The 19,158-nt window shown below is 43.5% G+C and overlaps 1 protein-coding gene across 1 annotated transcript in view; it reads right to left on the reverse strand.

The window, feature by feature from the left end:
- dnah7 (dynein, axonemal, heavy chain 7) overlaps window positions 1-19,158 on the reverse strand; it is a 616,407-nt gene that overhangs the window by 530,173 nt on the left and 67,076 nt on the right. Inside the window, exons 9-12 of the mRNA XM_041200170.1 lie at window positions 15,055-15,174; window positions 14,635-14,818; window positions 12,043-12,222; window positions 2,476-2,493 (exon numbers count right to left, since the gene is read on the reverse strand). Of these exons, the coding sequence (XP_041056104.1) occupies window positions 2,476-2,493; window positions 12,043-12,222; window positions 14,635-14,818; window positions 15,055-15,174 (502 nt within the window). The remainder of the gene's footprint in view (window positions 1-2,475; window positions 2,494-12,042; window positions 12,223-14,634; window positions 14,819-15,054; window positions 15,175-19,158) is intronic.

Consider the following 19,158-nt stretch of genomic DNA (forward strand, 5'->3'; position numbering starts at 1 on the left):
AACTCTGTTGTCTATTTCCTAACTCATACCAAGTACCATTTACCAATCACCACTGTGCCCATTGAACTGCACTGATCTTTAAATTCTTGGGATGAATTTTACGGTAGCAGGCCAGAGAGGGAGGTGAGTCTGTGTCAACGCTCAGTGGGACCCAGAGCCACAACTTGTCATGGCAGCCAATTAAGTGGCTGTCAGCAGAACTGCTTTCCCTATTAAGGATGGCTGCCTACCCCCAAGAGCTACATGTCAATCAGAGGACCAGCAATTCCACAGTTTCAACATAAAAAATATTAGTGGTAACCACTGCGGGGGCTATAAATGGAGAAAGAAGGTGCATCAATGGGCATACACCCTCAAATTGAAGTAAGTGGGGTCTAGGGCCTCGAGGCCTGAGAGGAAGGCCCCAGCAAAGGAGGTGGAGATTTCTGAGAGCATGCGGTGCTATTGCCATGGTAAGTGCCCAAAATGGAAGCACCCCACCCCCACCTCCCTTTCACAGAGCCCACCAGGAGTCCTAGCAGTCTCCATGTGTGATAAAGGCTCCCACCCATTCCCCTCAACCCCTGCTACTGGTAAAATGACAGTGGAGGCAGGGAGAGACCTTTAATTGGCAAATGACTTATTTAGGCTTCGAAGGGTGTGCCATCTGTGATCTTTCCCACCACTGGCAAACTGGCATGGCAGTTACTTCAGGAAGATGATGGAGATGCCATCTGCCGTCTTCTCACGTCATCTTGCCAGCCTTCCTGCCACCCAGGCCAAACAGCCCCTGGTAAAATCCAGCCCCTCATATTTGCTTTCACGTCCCTCCATGGCTTCACCCTTACCTATCTCTGTAATAACCTCCAGCCCTACAACCCTCCAGGATATCTGCACTCTTCTAATGCCAGCCTCTTCAGCATCCTCATTTTAATTATACCTTCAGTGAACTGTTAACAGCCAACAAGCAATAGAGCAGTGCAGCAATTTGGGTAAAGACAGGCAGAATGGGATAGAAAGGGATTGAAAGTTTAATGGCAATATTGTATCATCAAATAAGGTCCACAGAAAAAAGAATAAAATTAAAAGCTTGTTTTCGGAATGTGTGACCCATTCACAATCAGATGGTTGAACTTGTGACACAAATAGAAATAAATGGTTTTGCTCTAAGTGCCATTAAAGAGACATGGGGCAGGATTTTTCTTTACTCTATCATAGGATGGTGGCATTGCAAGGTCAGAATTTGTTGCCCATCCCTTGAGAAGGTGATGGTGAGCTGCCTTCTTGAACCACAAGACTCCATCCGGTGTAGGTGCACCTAATTTTATATTTATTCATTCACGGGATGTGGCCAGCATTTATTGCACTTTCCTAATTACCCTTGAGAAGGTGGTGGTGAGTTGCCATCTTGAACTGATGCAGTCAATTGGTGTAGGCTCACCCACAATGTTATTAGAGAGTTCCATGATTTTGACCCACAGTGCTGTTAGGGGGTTCCGGGATTTTGAGCAGCAATATAGTTCCAAGTCAGGGTGGTGTGTTACTTGAAGGGGAACTTGCAGGCGGGTGGTGTTCCCATGCATCTGCTGCCCTTGTCCTTCTACGTGGTAAAGGTCATGGGTTTGAAAAATGCTGTCAAGGGAGGCTTGGCAAGTTACTGCAGTGCATCTTGTAGATGGTGTACACAGCTGCCATTGTGCATCGATGATGGAGGGAGTGAATATTTAACGCCTGCTGATGAGCAGGTTACATGTCTACTTGCCATGTTTGCCAGTCTCCTGTTGCCTGGGCCCCTGGTGCCACCTTCATTGAGTGGCATTTCTTGAGGTGCCTCATGATCATCTTCCTCCTCTGTAGACATGGCTCACTTAATATCTTCCTCTGGCTCCAGCACTATAAGGTTTAGTAGTCTTTTTATGATCTTTTTATGATGTTCTCATGATGTTAGTTGTCTTTTTATGCCAAGGCCAAAGTACAAAGCGTGACAGCTAATCTTATTTGGAAAATGTCAAGATTTGATTGTTAAATAATGTGGTTAGGCAAGCTGTGATAAGAACAAAAGTAGTTAAGTATTTGACAAACTTAAACATGGTCTGTCTGACACCTTATGCTGAAATTGCAATCACGTAGTATTGTGGTTTATAATGTGTTGAAGTTTGAGGAACAAATCATGGGTCTGAATTTTCACCTCGGCGTGCAGACGCACACCCGATATGCATGAGCTTGAAATAGCGTGCAATATTTCGACTGGCACACGTGCACAGGAGTCAGCAGCCCACCTTGCGGGCATTTAAGAGGGCTGTTAAGCCCATTACTCAATTAATTAAACAGAATATTTCCCTTATGGTTGGCAGGCGGGTGAATAGGCCAAGTGGCCTTTTGATTTTTGAGGAAACCTCAAGCACAGGCGGATGAGGTTTCCGATGTTAATTAAAAATAGGATAAAAATTTTCAGAGCTCATTTGCAACTTGCCCCTGCTCATGTGACAGAATCACATGAGGGGACTTGTTTTCCTTATTTTTTAAAACTTTACTTTTAATGAAGAAAATTTTCAGCTCCCTGAGGCAGCTCCATACCTTCAGGGAGTTTTCTATGAGAGCACCCCCTGCGCATGCGCTAACTTCCACGCTCGCCCTCCTCCTCCCCACAACCCAGGCAGTGCTAAGCGTTTCAGCACGTGATTCATGCTGGCTGGCCATTAATTGGCTAGCCAGTGTGAAATCGTGCTCGGGGTCCCATCATGGACGGCAGACGTTGCGCAGCCGCTCCCGAGCCCGCCCAACAAGGGGAAGGTCACCCCCATGATGTTGAGAAGAGAATTAATGTTCTAACTATATGTGTTAATGCCTTGAAAAAGCAAATGTGGTCACATATCTCGTAAAATGTTTAGAATTTGTTGTATTTGGAAATGATTTGAAATGCCATGCAGAGTTATGACCTTGTGTTGCTTAATAAATCTGTTGTCATTCATAACCATGGTCTATACCTTGTGTGGCCCTTGATCAGTAACATACAAGTCTCAAATCTATGAATTTAACAGCGCTGTTCCACACTTCACTGCAAGGTTGTGCAATTCACAGCAAATGACATTGATGCAGGATGCCATGGAGGGTGCATCATGTAGGGCTTCCCTCGGTCTATCAGGGTGTCAAAACCTCATCTTCAAGAGGCCAATGGCCTGCTCAATGGTGGCCCTTTAGTTTATGTGGCTGCTGTTATATTTGTCTTCTGCCTGTGTGTTGGGGTTGCATACAGGGGTCAGAAGCAATGACTTGCTTTGTCCCCCAGGATCCAGCCACAAAGCACTCAGGCAGCTTGAAAAGCTGAGGCAATTGGGACTGTCTCAGGAGTTGTGAGTTGTGGCAGCTACCAGAAAACCTCGCAGGCACTCGCATGAAGTTCTTACGGTGGTCACACGCACTTTGAACACTGAGCAAGTGAAAGCCCTTCCTGTTCATAAAGGAGCCTGGCTGTTGCAATGGAGCCTTTATGGCCACATGTGTCATACATCTCATACCTCAAAGAGTAGCAGGAACACTGAAAAGAATCAAAATAAATTCCTGGGAGCTGTGGCACACCATGGTTTGGTCCCAGGAGAAGTCAAAGAACTCTGAAGGTCCTGTATAGGGGAACCCTGGGTGAAATTAGCAGTTGAATGAAGAATATTCAGTTGGGATTTTGGGGCTCAAAAAAAAAGCTTTTAAGAAATATGTGTTGTTCGCAGTTCTTGCTCTGTTTAATTCTTGTATTGTAAAAAGATTTTTGCCCTAAAACGTGAAACCTTCTGGTGTAATTCGTTCAGTTAATAACTGGGGCCAGGATTTCACAGCCCTGATGCAGCTTGTCTCCCCCCGGCAGATGCAGCGAGCCATTTAAGTCTCCATTCAATTCGGTGGGACCGTAATATCCCACCAGGTGGGAGGGAGCCTAATATTTTGGCCTGGGAATCTGAATTTCTTTTTAAAAAGGTACTGGTCATCCTTGAGTTCATTACAACCTCAATGGGTTTCTATTTGACTTTCCCTCCCCATGGCAGCCTGAGATCACATAGGCACTTCTTAGAACTGAGGCGTTTATCCAGAATTCACCATACCCTTTTTCAGAACCATGTTTTACTTTTAAGTTAAAGGGACATTTTGAAACATAATTGTCTTGTAAAGTTCAGCATTCATAACAATTTGATGTATTGGCCAGCCTGATTGTACATGGCATCTATGACCTCCTTTATCAGTGATGGGCTGCTGCGAGAGGCCACACCACTTCTCCAGAGGATCTTTGCAATGACCCAATCGCATAAAAATTGAATGCCAATGTCACATTTAAGATGACAGGCAGCCACCACATTCCAGTGGCCCCAACTCCTGTTCCATCATTCCATGTAGCTCTGTAACCACTTCCCTGGAAAGGTGCAGTCATCATAGGCATAGATGCTTGGAGATGTTGATGAATCTTTGCCTCTGCCTGGTGCCTTCTGTGATCAGACTGCACAGGCTGCCCCATGCGCCCTCCTCGTTCACGTTCAAGGCTTTCCTCTGGCCACTGGAACTCTTCTTGCCTCTGCAAGGGCACAACACCTGGCTGCATATCCCTCTCTGGATCACTCGCCTTCTCACTGAAGAATGAGCCAGAATACATTAACATTTCACCCATCAACTGATAATAAAGCCTCCACTGCTTTGATACTCATTGTGACATTGGTCCTTTCTTCAGTGGGTTCTTAGGACCTGCCAACACTTTCCCAGAAGCAGAAACCATCTTAGCCCCTCCCTCTCCAGAGCCACCAAACCTGATAGCTTGGCGTGAGAACACACACTGCAGCCAGGTTCACAGACTTACCTATTATACTGCTGACACAGCTGGCTGGTTTCACACCTGATTTCGCCCTCTGTGATTCCCATTTGCCCCTAATAAGATCACAATTCTCTGGTAAAACCGTGGCCTTTTGCCTCATAGGCCTGAATGCTCAGCTCGGCGGGCGAGCACGATTGGCGGGCCTGGGATCAGCTGGGAAACGGACTGCTGACCCTGATCCACCCCCTGTCCGCAATTTCACACTGGCTGACCAATTAACGGTCAGCCAGCATGAAGCGTGCACTGAAAAGCTCAGCGCTGCTAGGGTGGGGGTGGGAGGAGGGCAGGCGATGACATCAACGTGGACGCGGGCGAGCACTGAGAGAAGGCTTCCTGATGGCAGAGAGCTGCCTCAGGGAGCTGCAGACCTGAAAACCATGAAATAAAGTTTTAGAAATCAGAAAATAAATGTCCGAGCATCACAATCAGGCACCTGAACATATAGCTGATAAAAATACTGCCCACAGATTTTTATTTTTATTTGATCTAATAACGGAAACCTCATCCCGCCCTTGGATGAGGTTTGATGAAAAAGTAAAAGCAGCCTGGCCGCTTCGCCCATCCGCCAACTGTAAGGTTAGACAGGCCATGAAAAATCGGAGACAATTGTGCCATTAATGGATTTAATTCTATCATAAATGTCAACAGGCATGCTTCCAACTTTCATGCCTGCCCACCAAGTGAAATATCGTGGGAGAGTGGGATGACGTTGGGACACTCACCTGATTTCTTCTCGGGCGATTTTACGCCTGATTGGGTTGGGACGTAAAATTCTGCCCTATTTATGCAAAGCTTTGCCTTCTTTCTGTCTTAGATCCACCACGCCAGCTGCCTTGGAAAAATCGGTCGATGGCAGGAATCCGTCTGGGATTCCTGCAGAATTTCACTGGCCTCCCCACTTTGATCCCATCTTGCGTGGGCCAGTAAAATTCAGGTCATGGTTACAATTGCCCAAGATTGAAAAATAAATATTCCAGGATACAAACATTTCAAAAAGACGGACCAAACGGAAAAGGAGGTGGACCAGCCCTGATAGTAAAGGATGACATAAAGGCAGTAGTGAGAAAGGATCCTGGCTCAGAAGATTGTAAAGGACAACAGAAGGACAGCAGTGCAGTGCAAATGGATTTTGGCTCAGAAGATCATGAAGTGGAATCAGTATGGATGGAAACTGGAATAATGAGGATCAAAAAACACTGGTTGGAGTAGTTCATAGGTTTATAGGCCCCTGAACACTGGTTACACCATCGTACAGCGTGTTAAGCAAGAAATTATTGTGTGGAGCCTTTAACATTTATATAGATTGGACAAATCAATTTGACAAAGGTAGTTTGAAAGAGTTTGTAAAATGCTTTGTGACAGTCTCCTGGAACTACTTGTTGTGGAATCAAGACATAAAGCTATTTTGGATTTAATATTGTGCAATGATGGTGGTTTAATTAATAATTTAATTGTAAAAGATCTTCAGGGAAAAAGTGAGGATCATATAATTGAATTCCATATAAGAATTAAAAGCGACATACTCAATTCCCAAACAAGGATCTTCAACTTAAACAAAGCCAGTTACATAGGAATAAAGGAACAGTTAAAGTTGATTGGGTAAATAAACTAAAAGGTCTGCAGTAAATAAACAGTGGGAAACATTTAAAGAAACAATTCAAAATGGTGAACAAGACAACATTCAAATAAAAAGCAAAAACTCAGCAAGAAAACTCCATCCGTGACATACATCAAATTAAGTGATACTTAAGATGGCATAGTGGTATTGTCACTCGACAGGACTGTCACTGTTCCTGTCACTGATATTGTCACTGGACTGGTAATCCAGAGACCCTGGGGACCCAGGTTTGAATCCCACCACGGCAGATGGTGAAATTTGAATTCAGCAAAAATCGGGAAATAAAAGTCTAATGATGACCATTGTCGATTGTCGTAAAAACCCATTTGGTTCACCTTTAGGGAAGGAAATCTGCCATCCTTGCCCGGTCTGGCCTATGTGTGGCTCCAGACTCCAGAGGCTGTTGGCCTCTGAAATATATAAAACTGCTAAAAAGGAACACGCAGACCACCCAGCATTGACCTTACAACCCTGCCAACCCTGCAAGTCCTCCTTACTAACATCTGGGGGCTTGTGCCAAAATTGGGAGAGCTACCTCACAGACTAGTCAAACAACAGCCTAACATAGTCATACTCATGGAATCATACCTTACAGATCATGTCCCAGACACCACCATCCCACCATCACCGTCACTAGGTATGTCCCACCAGCAGGACAGATGCAGCAGAGGTGGCAGCACAGTGGAAAACAATCAGGGCAAAGAGGGAGTTGCCCTGGGAGTCCTCAACATCAACTCCGGTCCCATAAAGTCTCATGGCATTAGGTTAAACATGGGCAAGGAAACCTCCTGCTGATTACCACATACCGCACACCCCTCCATGTTGAACACCATGTGAAGGAAGCACTGAGGGCGGCAAGGACTGAAAATGTACTCTGGGCAGGGACCTCAATGTCCACCACCAAGAGTGACTTGGTTGCACCACCACAGGCCGAGCTGGCCGGGTCCTAAAGGACATAGCTGCTAGACTGGGTCTGCAGCAAGTGACGACGGAAACAAGAGGGAAAACATACTTGACCTCATCCTCACCAACCAGCTGGCCACAGATGCATCTGCCCATGACAGTGTCGGTAGGAGTGACTGCCACACAGTCTTTGCTGAGACAAAATCCCATCTGCACATTGAGGATACTCTCCATTGTGTTGTGTGTGGCAATACCACCATGCTAAATGAGATAGATTTCAAAAAGATCTAGCAACTCAAGGCTGGGCATCCATGAGGTGCTGTGGGCCATCAGCAGCTGCAGAATTGTGCTCAACCACAATCTCTAACCTCATGGCCCGGCATGTCCCCAACTCTATCATTATCACCAAGCCAGGGGATCAACCCTGGTTCAATGAAGAGTGCAGGAGGGCATAACAGGAGCAGCATTAGGTAAACCTAAAAATGAAGTGTCAACCAGCTGAATGTAAACAGAGGACTACTTGCATGCCAAACTGCATAAGCAGCAAGTGACAACCAGAGCCAAGCAATTCCAGAACCAAGGTATCAGATCTAAACTCTGCAATCCTACCACATCCAGTCATGAATGGTGGTGGACAATTAAACAACTCACTGAAGCAGGAGGCTCCACAAATTTCCCCATCCTCAATGATGGAGGAGCCTAGTGCATCAGTGCAAAAGATAAGGCTGAAGCATTCGCAACAATGTTCAGCCAGAAGTGCCGAGTGAATGATCCACCTCAGTCTCCTTTAGAGGTCCCCAGCATCACAGATGCCAGTATTTAGCCAATTTGATTCACTCCATGTGATATCAAGAAACAGCTGAAGGCACTGGATAGTGCAAAGGCTATGACCTTGAAAATAATCCGGCAATAGTACTGAAGGCTTGGGCTCCAGAACTTGCTATGCTCCCTCGTCAAGCTACAACACTGGCATCTACCTGACTGTGTGGAAAATTGCCCGGGTATGTCCGGTACACAAAAAACAGGACAAATCCAACCCAGCCAATTACCGCCCCATCAGGCTACTCTCCATCATCAGATGGAAGGGGTCATCAACAGTGCTTTCAAGCAGCACTTGATTTGCGATACAAAAACAGAGTTACCTGGAAAAACTCAGCAGGTCTGGCAGCATCGGCGGAGAAGAAAAGAGTTGACGTTTCGAGTCCTCATGACCCTTCGACAGAACTTGAGTGAATCCAAGAAAGGGGTGAAATATAAGCTAGTTTAAGGTGTGGGGGGGGACGGTTTTGGGTAGGGGGAGAGAAGTGGAGGGGGTTGGTGTGGTTGTAGGGACAAATAAGATTTGCGATAACCTGCTCACTGACACCCAGTTTGGGTTCCACCAGAGTCACTCAGCTCCTGACCTTAAAGCCTTGGTTCAAACATGGACAAAAGAGCTGAACTCCACAGGTGAGGTGAGAGTGACTGCCCTTGACATCTGAAGCAATCCATGTCAAAATGCAGTAAGACCTGGACAATATCCAGGCTTGGGCTGACAAGTGGCAAGTAACATTTGCGCCACACAAGTGCCAGGCAATGACCATCTCCAACAAGAGAGAATCTAACCACCACCCCTTGACATTCAATGGCATTACCATCACTGAATCAGCCTACTATCAACTTCCGGGTGGGGGTGGGGGTTACCATTGACCAGAAATTGAACTGAACTAGCCATATAAATACTGTGGCTATAAGAGCTGGTCAGAGGCTAGGAATCCTGCAACGAGTAACCCAGCTCCTGACTCCCCAAAGCCTGTCCACCATCTACAAGGCACAAGTTAGGAGTGTGATGCAATTATCATCACTCGCCTGAATAAGTGCAGCTCCCACAACACTCAAGAAGCTTGACACCATCCAGGACAAAGCAGCCCGCTTGAATGGCACACCATTCACAAGCATTCACTCCCTCCACCACCGATGCATAATAGTAGCAGTGTGTACCATCTAAAAGATGCACTGCAGGAATTCACAAAGGGTCCTTAGACAGCATCTTCCAAACCCACGACCACTACCATCTAGAAGGACAAGGGCTGCAGATAGATGGGAACGCCACCACCCGGAAGTTCACCTCCAAGTCACTCACCGTCCTGACTTGGGAATATATCAACGTTCCTTCACTGTCGCTGGGTCAAAAACCTGGTACCCCTAAAAGCACTGTGGGTGTACTTACACCACATGGACTGCAGTGGTTCAAGAAGGCAGCTCACCACCATCTTCTCAGGGGCAATTAGCGATGGGCAATAAATACTGGGTCAGTCAGCGACGTCCACATCCCGTAAATGAATTTTTTAAAACTGTTAGATAAAAAGAAGAGGCTTAATGCTGAGAAGGCTAGTAGTAAGCCAGAGGATTGGGAATGTTTTAGAAACTTGCAAAGGACACCAAAAATCGATAATAAGGGAGCAAAAAAGAACATGAGTATAAACTAGCCACAAATATAAAAGCAGATTGCAGGACAATGGGGAATGAGAAAATGGCAGTGACATTGGACGAATATTTTGTATCTGCATTCACTATGGACACAAATTACATACCAGAAATAGTTAGTAACCAAGGGGCTATTAAGAGTGAGAGACATAAGTTAATTAACACCAGCAGAGAAAAAGTATTGGAGAAACTTAAGGAACTAAAAGCTGACAGATCCCCAGAAACTAAAGGCTTAGATCCTAGGGTTCTTAAAATCTGCAAAGATAGTTGTTAATTCATTCTGAAGCCAGATGGTGAAGTAGGAAACCAGGCGCCAACATTTTACTTAACACTAGATATATTTATGGAATGCAATGTTACATATGTCTGCCTCCTCTCAAACCAACACTAAGTGTCCCAGACAACTCTCTTTATAATCTTCTGAGTGCCAATAAAAATAAATAACAAATAAACTAATGAACAAATTAGCAGCCCCTTAAAGGGCATTGTAACAAAAAAAACTTTAAAGGAAACCTCTCAAATGAAGAAAAATAATGCTCCTGGGGCTGATGATGCACTCCAGCCCCTGCAGTGCCTATCAATCACAAAACGTCTCTCCTTATATATGCTCAAGATACTTAATCAATCAATACCCTTCATTAGTGTATCTTTAATCTAAATATTACAATTAACATACCATTAGCAAAGTGGATACACTGATTATGATTTTCCAAAAATCTCTCAATTGTAGAACAGTCCCAGCAGGATGTAGAACATGGGAGCGCAGCCACAGGATAAGGAATCAAGCATTTAGAATGGAGATGAAGAGAAATTCTGTCACTCAGAGGGTTGTGAATCTTTGAAAATATCTACACCAGCGAGTTCTGAATGCACATCATTGAGTATTTTTAATGCTGATATCAATATATTTTTGATCTTTCAGGGAATTAAGGGATCTGGGGAACAAGCTGGAAAGTGGATTAAAGTAGAAGATCAACCATGATCGTACTGAATGGCCTCAAGGGGCCAAATGGTCCATTCCTGCTCCTATTTCTTTTGTTCTTGTGTGCCATTGGCAGCCACACTTTCCATTGTCACGGTCCTAAGCTCTGGAATTTCCTCCATGAATCTCTCTGCTTTTCTTTTCTTTCCTCCTTAACCTATAGCTCTTTGAACAAGCTCATCTGCCATTAAATCTTCTTTTATGGCTTGGCATCCAATTTTGTTTAATAATACTCCAGTGAGGTGCCTTTTTATGCTTCCAGGGGGTAAGGACATCGCAGGCTAGGTCAACATTTGTTGTCCATCCCTAATTACCTTGGGACATTTGATTACATTGAAGACACAAATAAATACAAGTACTTGTTGTTGGTGGTGGCAAAAAGCCAGATTAAAAGTCAATGATGTGGCCGGGAATTAGAAAATCATCTTTGGCTCCCTTACACAATAGAAATTAATCCATGAGATCAAGTTGGTGGCCCTAATTTACCTTCCAGGATAATAGCTTTATATGGGTGATCTCCACCTCTGCCATTAAAAACCCCAGCTCTCAAATGATGGAATGCAGTGAAACAGTGTTCAATGAATGCATGAACCAAAAATTTATTTCACAGGTCCAATATTCTCCAGGAAAAGAATCATCAAACATTCAAACTAGTTTTTCAATTGCATAACTTGTAAGTGTTTCCCTGGTCCTCACTAACCTACTCAGTTGAAATAAATGTGATCTAATCTCACCATTATCTTGTATAGCTTAACTATATCACTCCCAAATCTAAGCTTTTCTAAAGTTTAGAGACCCAGCTCAGGGTAACTAAGATGTCTTAAACTTGGAATCAACCTTGTGGCCAAAATTAGTATGAACGAAGATAAATATACAAAAGTGATTTTGTGGCTTTGAACACTGAACTAACACTCTTTGTTCTGGCAAACATGTTTTTAAAATAATCACAGCTTTTCAATGTACAGATTTTTTTCCAACTCTTGGCGCTAGATTCACAATTTGCAACACAACATCATAAATGTCCAATGGGATTATTTGTAAATTCTCATTTATTTAGATGGACAGGTCATGAAGAAATGAGGATAATTTCTACAATGCTGAAAAAAACTGATTTCCTGTCATCCAAAATAATTGTAAAAATGTGTGTATTACCACTAATATGAATGTAACAAAATAAAAATAATGTATAATTTTGAGTCTCTATTAATTTTGGACATATATCAGAACGTAAACATCACTTACCCATTCAGTATACAACTTTGTCTCAACTCTTGGCACTTTATTCGCTGTTTTCAGCATGACATCATAAACACTCAAGAATATCAGTTCAAAATCCTTGAATTCTGGTTCAAATTGAACACTGTTGTTTTTTAAGATCAGACGCAAAATGAAACCTGGGTGTTCATAAACGCGTATGGAATCCTAGATATAAAATTCCAGACAAATACAATTGAAATGAAAACCTATCTCAATGGGTTGCACTCTTACTTCTTCAGTATTTACATGTGGCTATTAAATCTGAATGGAATGCAAGCATAAAGTGCCGATTTTCTTTAAGCACATAATAATTAAATCTAAATATAAGGATTTGAAAATGAGAAACTTAATGAATACTAGCAGTCTATTACATAAAATAACATATGGCAGCATATTATGCTTAGGAATTAATCAGGCAACATGCAGGATTTTAAGTTGTGTAACATAAAAGTTGTTTCGCATAAAATCTAGTGTATAGCATACATCCATGCAAGTCTTGATGGCCTATAAGTGCCATCTTCTTATTAAAACAACTGTGCAGGCATCCCTCAGCATTTCATAGTATTTCTCATTTCTATCAATGAGCCAATGGATTCTATCAAAAGCGACACTGTTCTCCTTATTGATGATAACTACGATATATAGAGTGTTAAAAACAAAAATAAAAACAAAAAACTGCAGATGCTGGAAATCCAAAACAAAAACAGAATTACCTGGAAAAACTTAGCAGGTCTGGCAGCATCGGCGGAGAAGAACAAAGTTCGAAACGTCAACTTTGTTCTTCTCCGCCAATGCTGCCAGACCTGCTGAGTTTTTCCAGGTAATTCTGTTTCTGTTTTGGATTTCCAGCATCTGCAGTTTTTTGTTTTTATTTTTGTTTTGGATATACAGAGTGTTATCGCTCCAGTGACAACATTTTTTTTATTTTTCAAATTATGAGGAGCAATATAAAATACCCTGAAATTCAACAAAAGCTAGGTTTTATTTGTTTAAATAGTGCAGGTAACATCTAATTAGTTGGACCTAGAAAGGAGAAAGTGCATGGTGACACGAAAGTTGCATCCTTGGTGAATTTTACAAGGTACGGTAGGTGTGGTTCTAGATGCTAGTACCTGCTAGTTGTGGCACCAATCAATCTCCCTCCATAAACGTTTCTGGCCTCTGTAATCTATTCAAAACAGGGTTGGGGGCTTTATATTACAAGGTTCGATGTAATCATTCCCAGGCTATGGACATTGGCACACTCATGCATCAAGCACATGCACACAATATTTCCAATATTGCAAAATTGGAGCTAACATCCTTTCAAACATTACATGTTAGAAAAGAATGAAACAATTTCTGAAATTGTTGCATACGAACTGTGGCCACTTTTGATTGTTTAAACTGTAACAGCAACCAAAACGTTAGGCAAGTGAGTCATATACACTAGGGGCTGAATTTTCCCCATCGGGGGGGAGTTGTGCAAGGGCAGGCAGGAGCAAGTGCAAACCCAGTCAACGCCCCAGCTCAGGTGCGCACCGCAATTTTACATGGGTGGGCCAATTAAGGCCCGCCCAGCATGACACTCACCAGGAAGCTTTGAGCACTCCCTGTGCGGGCAGGGTGGGGGGGTTGGTGGGGGGGGATTCCCTGAGTCCAGGCCTGCGCTCTTTCGTGCATGTGTGCGAAAGAGCACAGAAATCTCCCTGAGGCACCTCTGTGCCTCAGGGAGATTTGTTTAAGGTTCAAACATTGAAATAAAGAATTGAAAATATTTTAAGACATGTCCCCTCATGTGACAGTGTCTCAAAAGCTGGAACATGTCAAGGAACATTAATTTAAAAATGTATTTAATTTATACATTTAAAACACTTTATACACATTAAAACACTTCATGAAACCTCATCCCGCCTTTGGATGGGGTTCCATGAAAAATGCGAAGGCCGCCTGGGCTCTTCACCTGCCTGCCAACCTTAAAGTTGGACAGTCAGCTCATTTAATTGATTTAATTAGCTTTTAACAGGCCTTAATAGGCCTTTGACAGTTCTGCGGGCGCGCAGCTGACTCAGCTGTGTGCCTGCCGAACTGAAAAGCTAAATGACGCGCGGTGACGTCAGGCACCTGCCCAACTTCACCGTGCGTCATTTTACACGTCGGCAAGTGGGCCCCGCCCCAGCTCACCGACCGGAAAATTCTCCCCTAGATTTTCATGGTAATAGCTTCAAAAGCCTAAACTCAAATCTTCCCCTGCAAAATCATCAACAGAGCAACAACTTAAATATATTATCCACGACACTCTATAAACTTGAGTATTGTTGAAAAAAGAGACATGCTATCAAAGCTTTTCATCTTGCACATCAGGATAGTTTGCAAGAAATTGGCAAGACCAATCAGCACTCTCTTCTCATGCAGTATAATTTGTTGTTTTTGATAGCATGTTTCTTTTTTCAGCAATGCTTAGGTATTGTACTACCAAACAACTAACTATAAACTATGAAAAACATGAAATAAAACTTCCATCACTATTTGTCAGGATGTTTCTATAGTCTGCATGATGATGACTAAGAAATATATTTTGCAGCACATTGCACATACCGGTCGTTGTACAATCAGATCAGTATAGTCTTGAATGGACTTTAGGGTTAAGCTTTGCAGTTGTGAAGTCATCAGAGTAGCAGCACAATTAAAGAAAGACAGTAGTTTGGCATGATTGGTATTGCTGGGAACCTGCTTCCGTTTATTTCCCAGGTAATAAATATTTTGGACTTCAGGAAACCATCTAAAACACATTCGTAAAACCACCAGTTAAAACCTGGATATGAAAACTTATTTTTCACTTGCAATAAAGGTTACAGTACTTTGAATGTCATATTTATGTGTTGGTGACACATCTTACAAATAACCTTTGTTTGCCAGATAAATATGTACGATAAAGAAATGATCAAAGATCAATCCAAGCTGAAAGAAAAGAGCATATAACTATTCCTATTTGACATTTCTTTAGATTGGTCATACTTTTTAAGGAGTTGATCTTTTGCAGATTCAATTTGCCTCATAGACAAGACCTGGAATGCAGTTAGCTCCATTGAATCCTTACGATTACGAAATTCATCAACATCAATAAACCGTAACTGCCTGCAAAAGAAAAATAATTATCTTTCATACACCATTTCATTCCATTTCAAAAGACAAGAGACGGTGGCATAATGGTAATATCACTGAACCAGTAATTCAGAGGTTGAGGCTAAGGCTCCGGAGCCATGGGTTCAAATCCCACCACGGCTGCTTGTGGAATTTAAATACACAAAGTTAGTCCTGGTAATAGTGACCATGAAACAATGGTTTTTAAATACTAACCAATCTGGTTCACTAATGCCCTTACATGGCCTACATGTGACTCCAGATCCACATCAATGTGGTTGCCTCTTAAGTGCCCTCTGAAATAGTATAGCAAGCCACTCAGTTGTATCAAAGCGCTACAAAGCCTACAAAAAGGAATGCAACTAGACAGATAACCTGGCATCAGCCTAAGCACTAGAAATAACAACAGCAAACTCAGCCCTGCCAACCCTGCTGGGCATTTGTGCCAAAATTGGGGCAGCAGTCCCACAGACTAGTCAAGCAACAGCCTGACATAGTTATACCCATGGAATCATACCAAGTCGTTCAATACCATCCAGGACAAAGCAGTCTGTTTGACTGGCACATCTTCAACATCCACTCCCTCCACCACCAATGCACTGCTTTTTCGACATTGCCTGCCAAACCCATGACCTCTACCATCTAGAAGGTCAAGAGCAGCAGATGCATAGAACACCACCACCTGGAAGTTCCCTTCCAAGCAACATACACCATCCTGACTTGGAACTATATTGCCATTCCTTCATTGTCGCTGGGTCAAAATCCTGGAACGACCTAACAACACCGTGAGTGTACCTACATCATATGGACAGCAGCGGTTCAAGAAGGCAGCTCACAACCATCTTCTCAAGGGCAGTTAGGGATGGGCAATATAAATGCTGGCCTAGCCAGTGATGCCCACATCCCTTGAAAGAATAAAAAATGTCCCAGACACTACCATCACCATCCCTGGGCATGTCATGTCCCACTGACCAGACAGAGCCACCAGGGGTGGCTGCACACGGTATGCAGTTGGGAGAGAGTTGCCCTGGGAGTTCTCAACATCGATTCTGGACCCAGGAAGCTTCATGGCATCAGGTCAAACATGGGCAAGGAACCCATCTGCTGATTACCACCCACCACACCCCCTCAGCTGATGAAGCAGTATTCCTCCATGTTGAACACCAGTTGGAAGAAGCACTGAGGGAGACTAGAGCACAGAATTTACTCTAGATGGGGGACTTCAGTGTCCATCACCAAGAGTAACTCAGTAGCACCACTACTGACTGAGCTGGCCAAGTGCTAATGAACATAGCTACTAGAATGGGTCTGCAATAGGTGGTGAGGGAGCCAACAAAAGGGAAAAATCAACTTGACCTCGTCCTTACCAATATATCTGTTGCAGATGCATCTATTCATGACAGTAATGGTTGGAGTGACCACCGCACAGTTCCTTTGGAGACGAAGTCCAGTGTTCACATTGACGATACCCGCCATTGTGTTGTGCGGCACTAACACCATGCTAAATGAGATAGATTTTGAACAGATCTAACAACTCAAGATTGGGCATCCATGAGGCACTGTGGGCCATCAGTGGGAGTAGACAACCCATCTGTAATGTCATGGCCCAGCATAACCCCCACTCTACCATTACCATCAAGCCGGGGAATCAACCCTGCTTTATTGAAGGGTGGAGGAGAGCTTGCTAGGAGCAGCACCTGGCATACTTAAAAATGAGGTGTCAATTTGGATAAGCTATAACACAGGATGATATGCATGCCAAACAGCAAAAGCAGCATACAATAGGCAGAGCTAAGCAATCCCATAGCCAATGGATCAGATCTAAACTCTGCAGCACCAATGCACAGTGACAGCAGTGTGCATCATCTACAAAATGCACTGCAACAACTCACCATGGTTCCTTAGACAGCACCTACCAAACCGGCAACTTCTGCCACCTAGAGAAGGACAAGGGCAGCAGATGCATGGGAACACCACAACCTCCAAGTTCTCCTCCAAGCATACACCATCCTGACTTGGAACTATATTGCCATTCCTTCACTTTTGCTGGGTTAAAATCCTGGAACTCCCTTCCTAACAGCATTATGGGTGTACCTACGCCACATGGACTGCAGCGGTTCAAGAAGGCAGCTCACTACCACATTCTCAAGGGAAATTAGAGATGGGCAATAAATATGCTGATCTAGCCAGCGATGCCCACGTCCCATTAAAGAATAAAAAAGTAAAACAAAACATCCTAAAAATTCAAAACAGATTTATAATTTCTTACTATTAAATAAATTAAATTGAACTCCATGGTCCTGTCACAGCAGGCAGCGGAAAAGTCATTTTGTTGCATACATAAATGTATCTTTGTTCACAAATGAATTTGGGTTTTGAAAGGTTTTTCGTAAAGGGCGGAACGCATGGAATGTAGAGGGCAAGGAAAATTCCCCAACCCAGGTAGGTAACAAACCTAGCAACACCAAGGTACTATGTAATGCCGTGTATCAGGTGGGGAGCAAATTACACAGTGACAGGTAGAATTCACAGACATCTCCAGAAAGATGTAAAGAGTTGTGTTGGAATCTATCCTTTTATTTCTAAGATGAAAGATAGTTGTGAGCAAAGATAACTGATTAGCGCTTCTAATTAGATATAAAGCTAATGGGAAGAATTTTGCCCTCATCTGACGGGCTCAGCGGGGTGGGTCGGTAAGCCAACCTCCAACTGTGATCAGGGCTGAATGGCGATTTCACACCGGTGGGCCAATTAAGGCCCATCCAGCGTGAATCGCATGCTGCTGCACTCAGTGTTCCTGTGAGGGGGGGCGGAGGGAGGAAGGCAAACGCAAACTTCGCTTATGCACATGGGCGCATGCTGGAAAAGCTCGCTGAGGCACAGAGCTGCCTCAAGGAGATGAGCAGTTTTAAAAATAAAGAATGAAGAATTTTAAGGTGTTAAAAAACATGTCCCCTCACATGACTCTGTCATAGGAGCAGGGACATATTAGAAATTAAGGTGAATTTTTTTTTTAATGATGGATCGAAACCTCGTCTCGCTCGTGGATGAGGTTTCACAAAAAATGCAAAGGCCACCTGGCCTTTTCGCCTGCCCCCAACCATAAGGTTTGATGGGCAGTGAAAATTTTAAACCAATTGGATTGTTAGTGGCCTTAACAGGCCTTTTAATTGTCGGTGGGCGTGCTGCCAAATCCCCCGCGCACCGCTGACCGAAATATCGCGCAAGTGCACAATGACGTTGGAACGCTCACCCAACATCATCACGTATCATTTTACACTCGAGCGAGTCAAGCGCATGCCTTCCCACTCAGCGAAAAATTCTGCTTAATGTGTTCCCTGTTGCCATGGAAAAGAGGATAGAGAAAGCCATTTTGAGATCAGGTCACAAAGGGTTCTGTTTAACCCTAGAAATATCACAGAGAGAAAGAATTATTTCTTGTGGTACTCTGCAGCCAACTAAAAGGTAGAGAGCAAGGAAAAGATATAATTAGCCAGACCAGCATCATTAAGCAGAGAAAATGCTGACTCTATCATTCACTCCATTCATGCTCAGTTTGAGGACCGAGTTTGTGAAGAGTCAAAAGAGGCTGGAAGATTTGTCTAGCCCAAGGCTGGAGGAAGAATCTACAGTGTAACCCTCCCAATTATAAGTTACCTGGCGAAAAAAGTAGGAAGGAAGCAACCCGCTGAAAGCTGGGGGCAACTGTGAACTCTTTGCTATGCTTTGTAACTTGGGGCAAATAAGTCAACAAGAAACTGTATATTTCTGTTATGACACTGCAGATGGTAAATGCTGAGCTGCTCAAATCCCAGAGGGAAGCTTGAAACAGCTGCCACAACTGTTTTGCAATTTGTATTTTTATTTCCAGATGCGTGCCTTGAATTCAGTAGGATGAGCCCAGCAAGGTCTAGAGGTTTTTTACAAAACTAAATTAAATATTTATTAATAGAAGAAAAGATTTTAAGCTCATACTAG

This window comes from Carcharodon carcharias, chromosome 12, assembly GCF_017639515.1.
Source record: "Carcharodon carcharias isolate sCarCar2 chromosome 12, sCarCar2.pri, whole genome shotgun sequence".
Lineage (NCBI taxonomy): Eukaryota > Metazoa > Chordata > Chondrichthyes > Lamniformes > Lamnidae > Carcharodon > Carcharodon carcharias.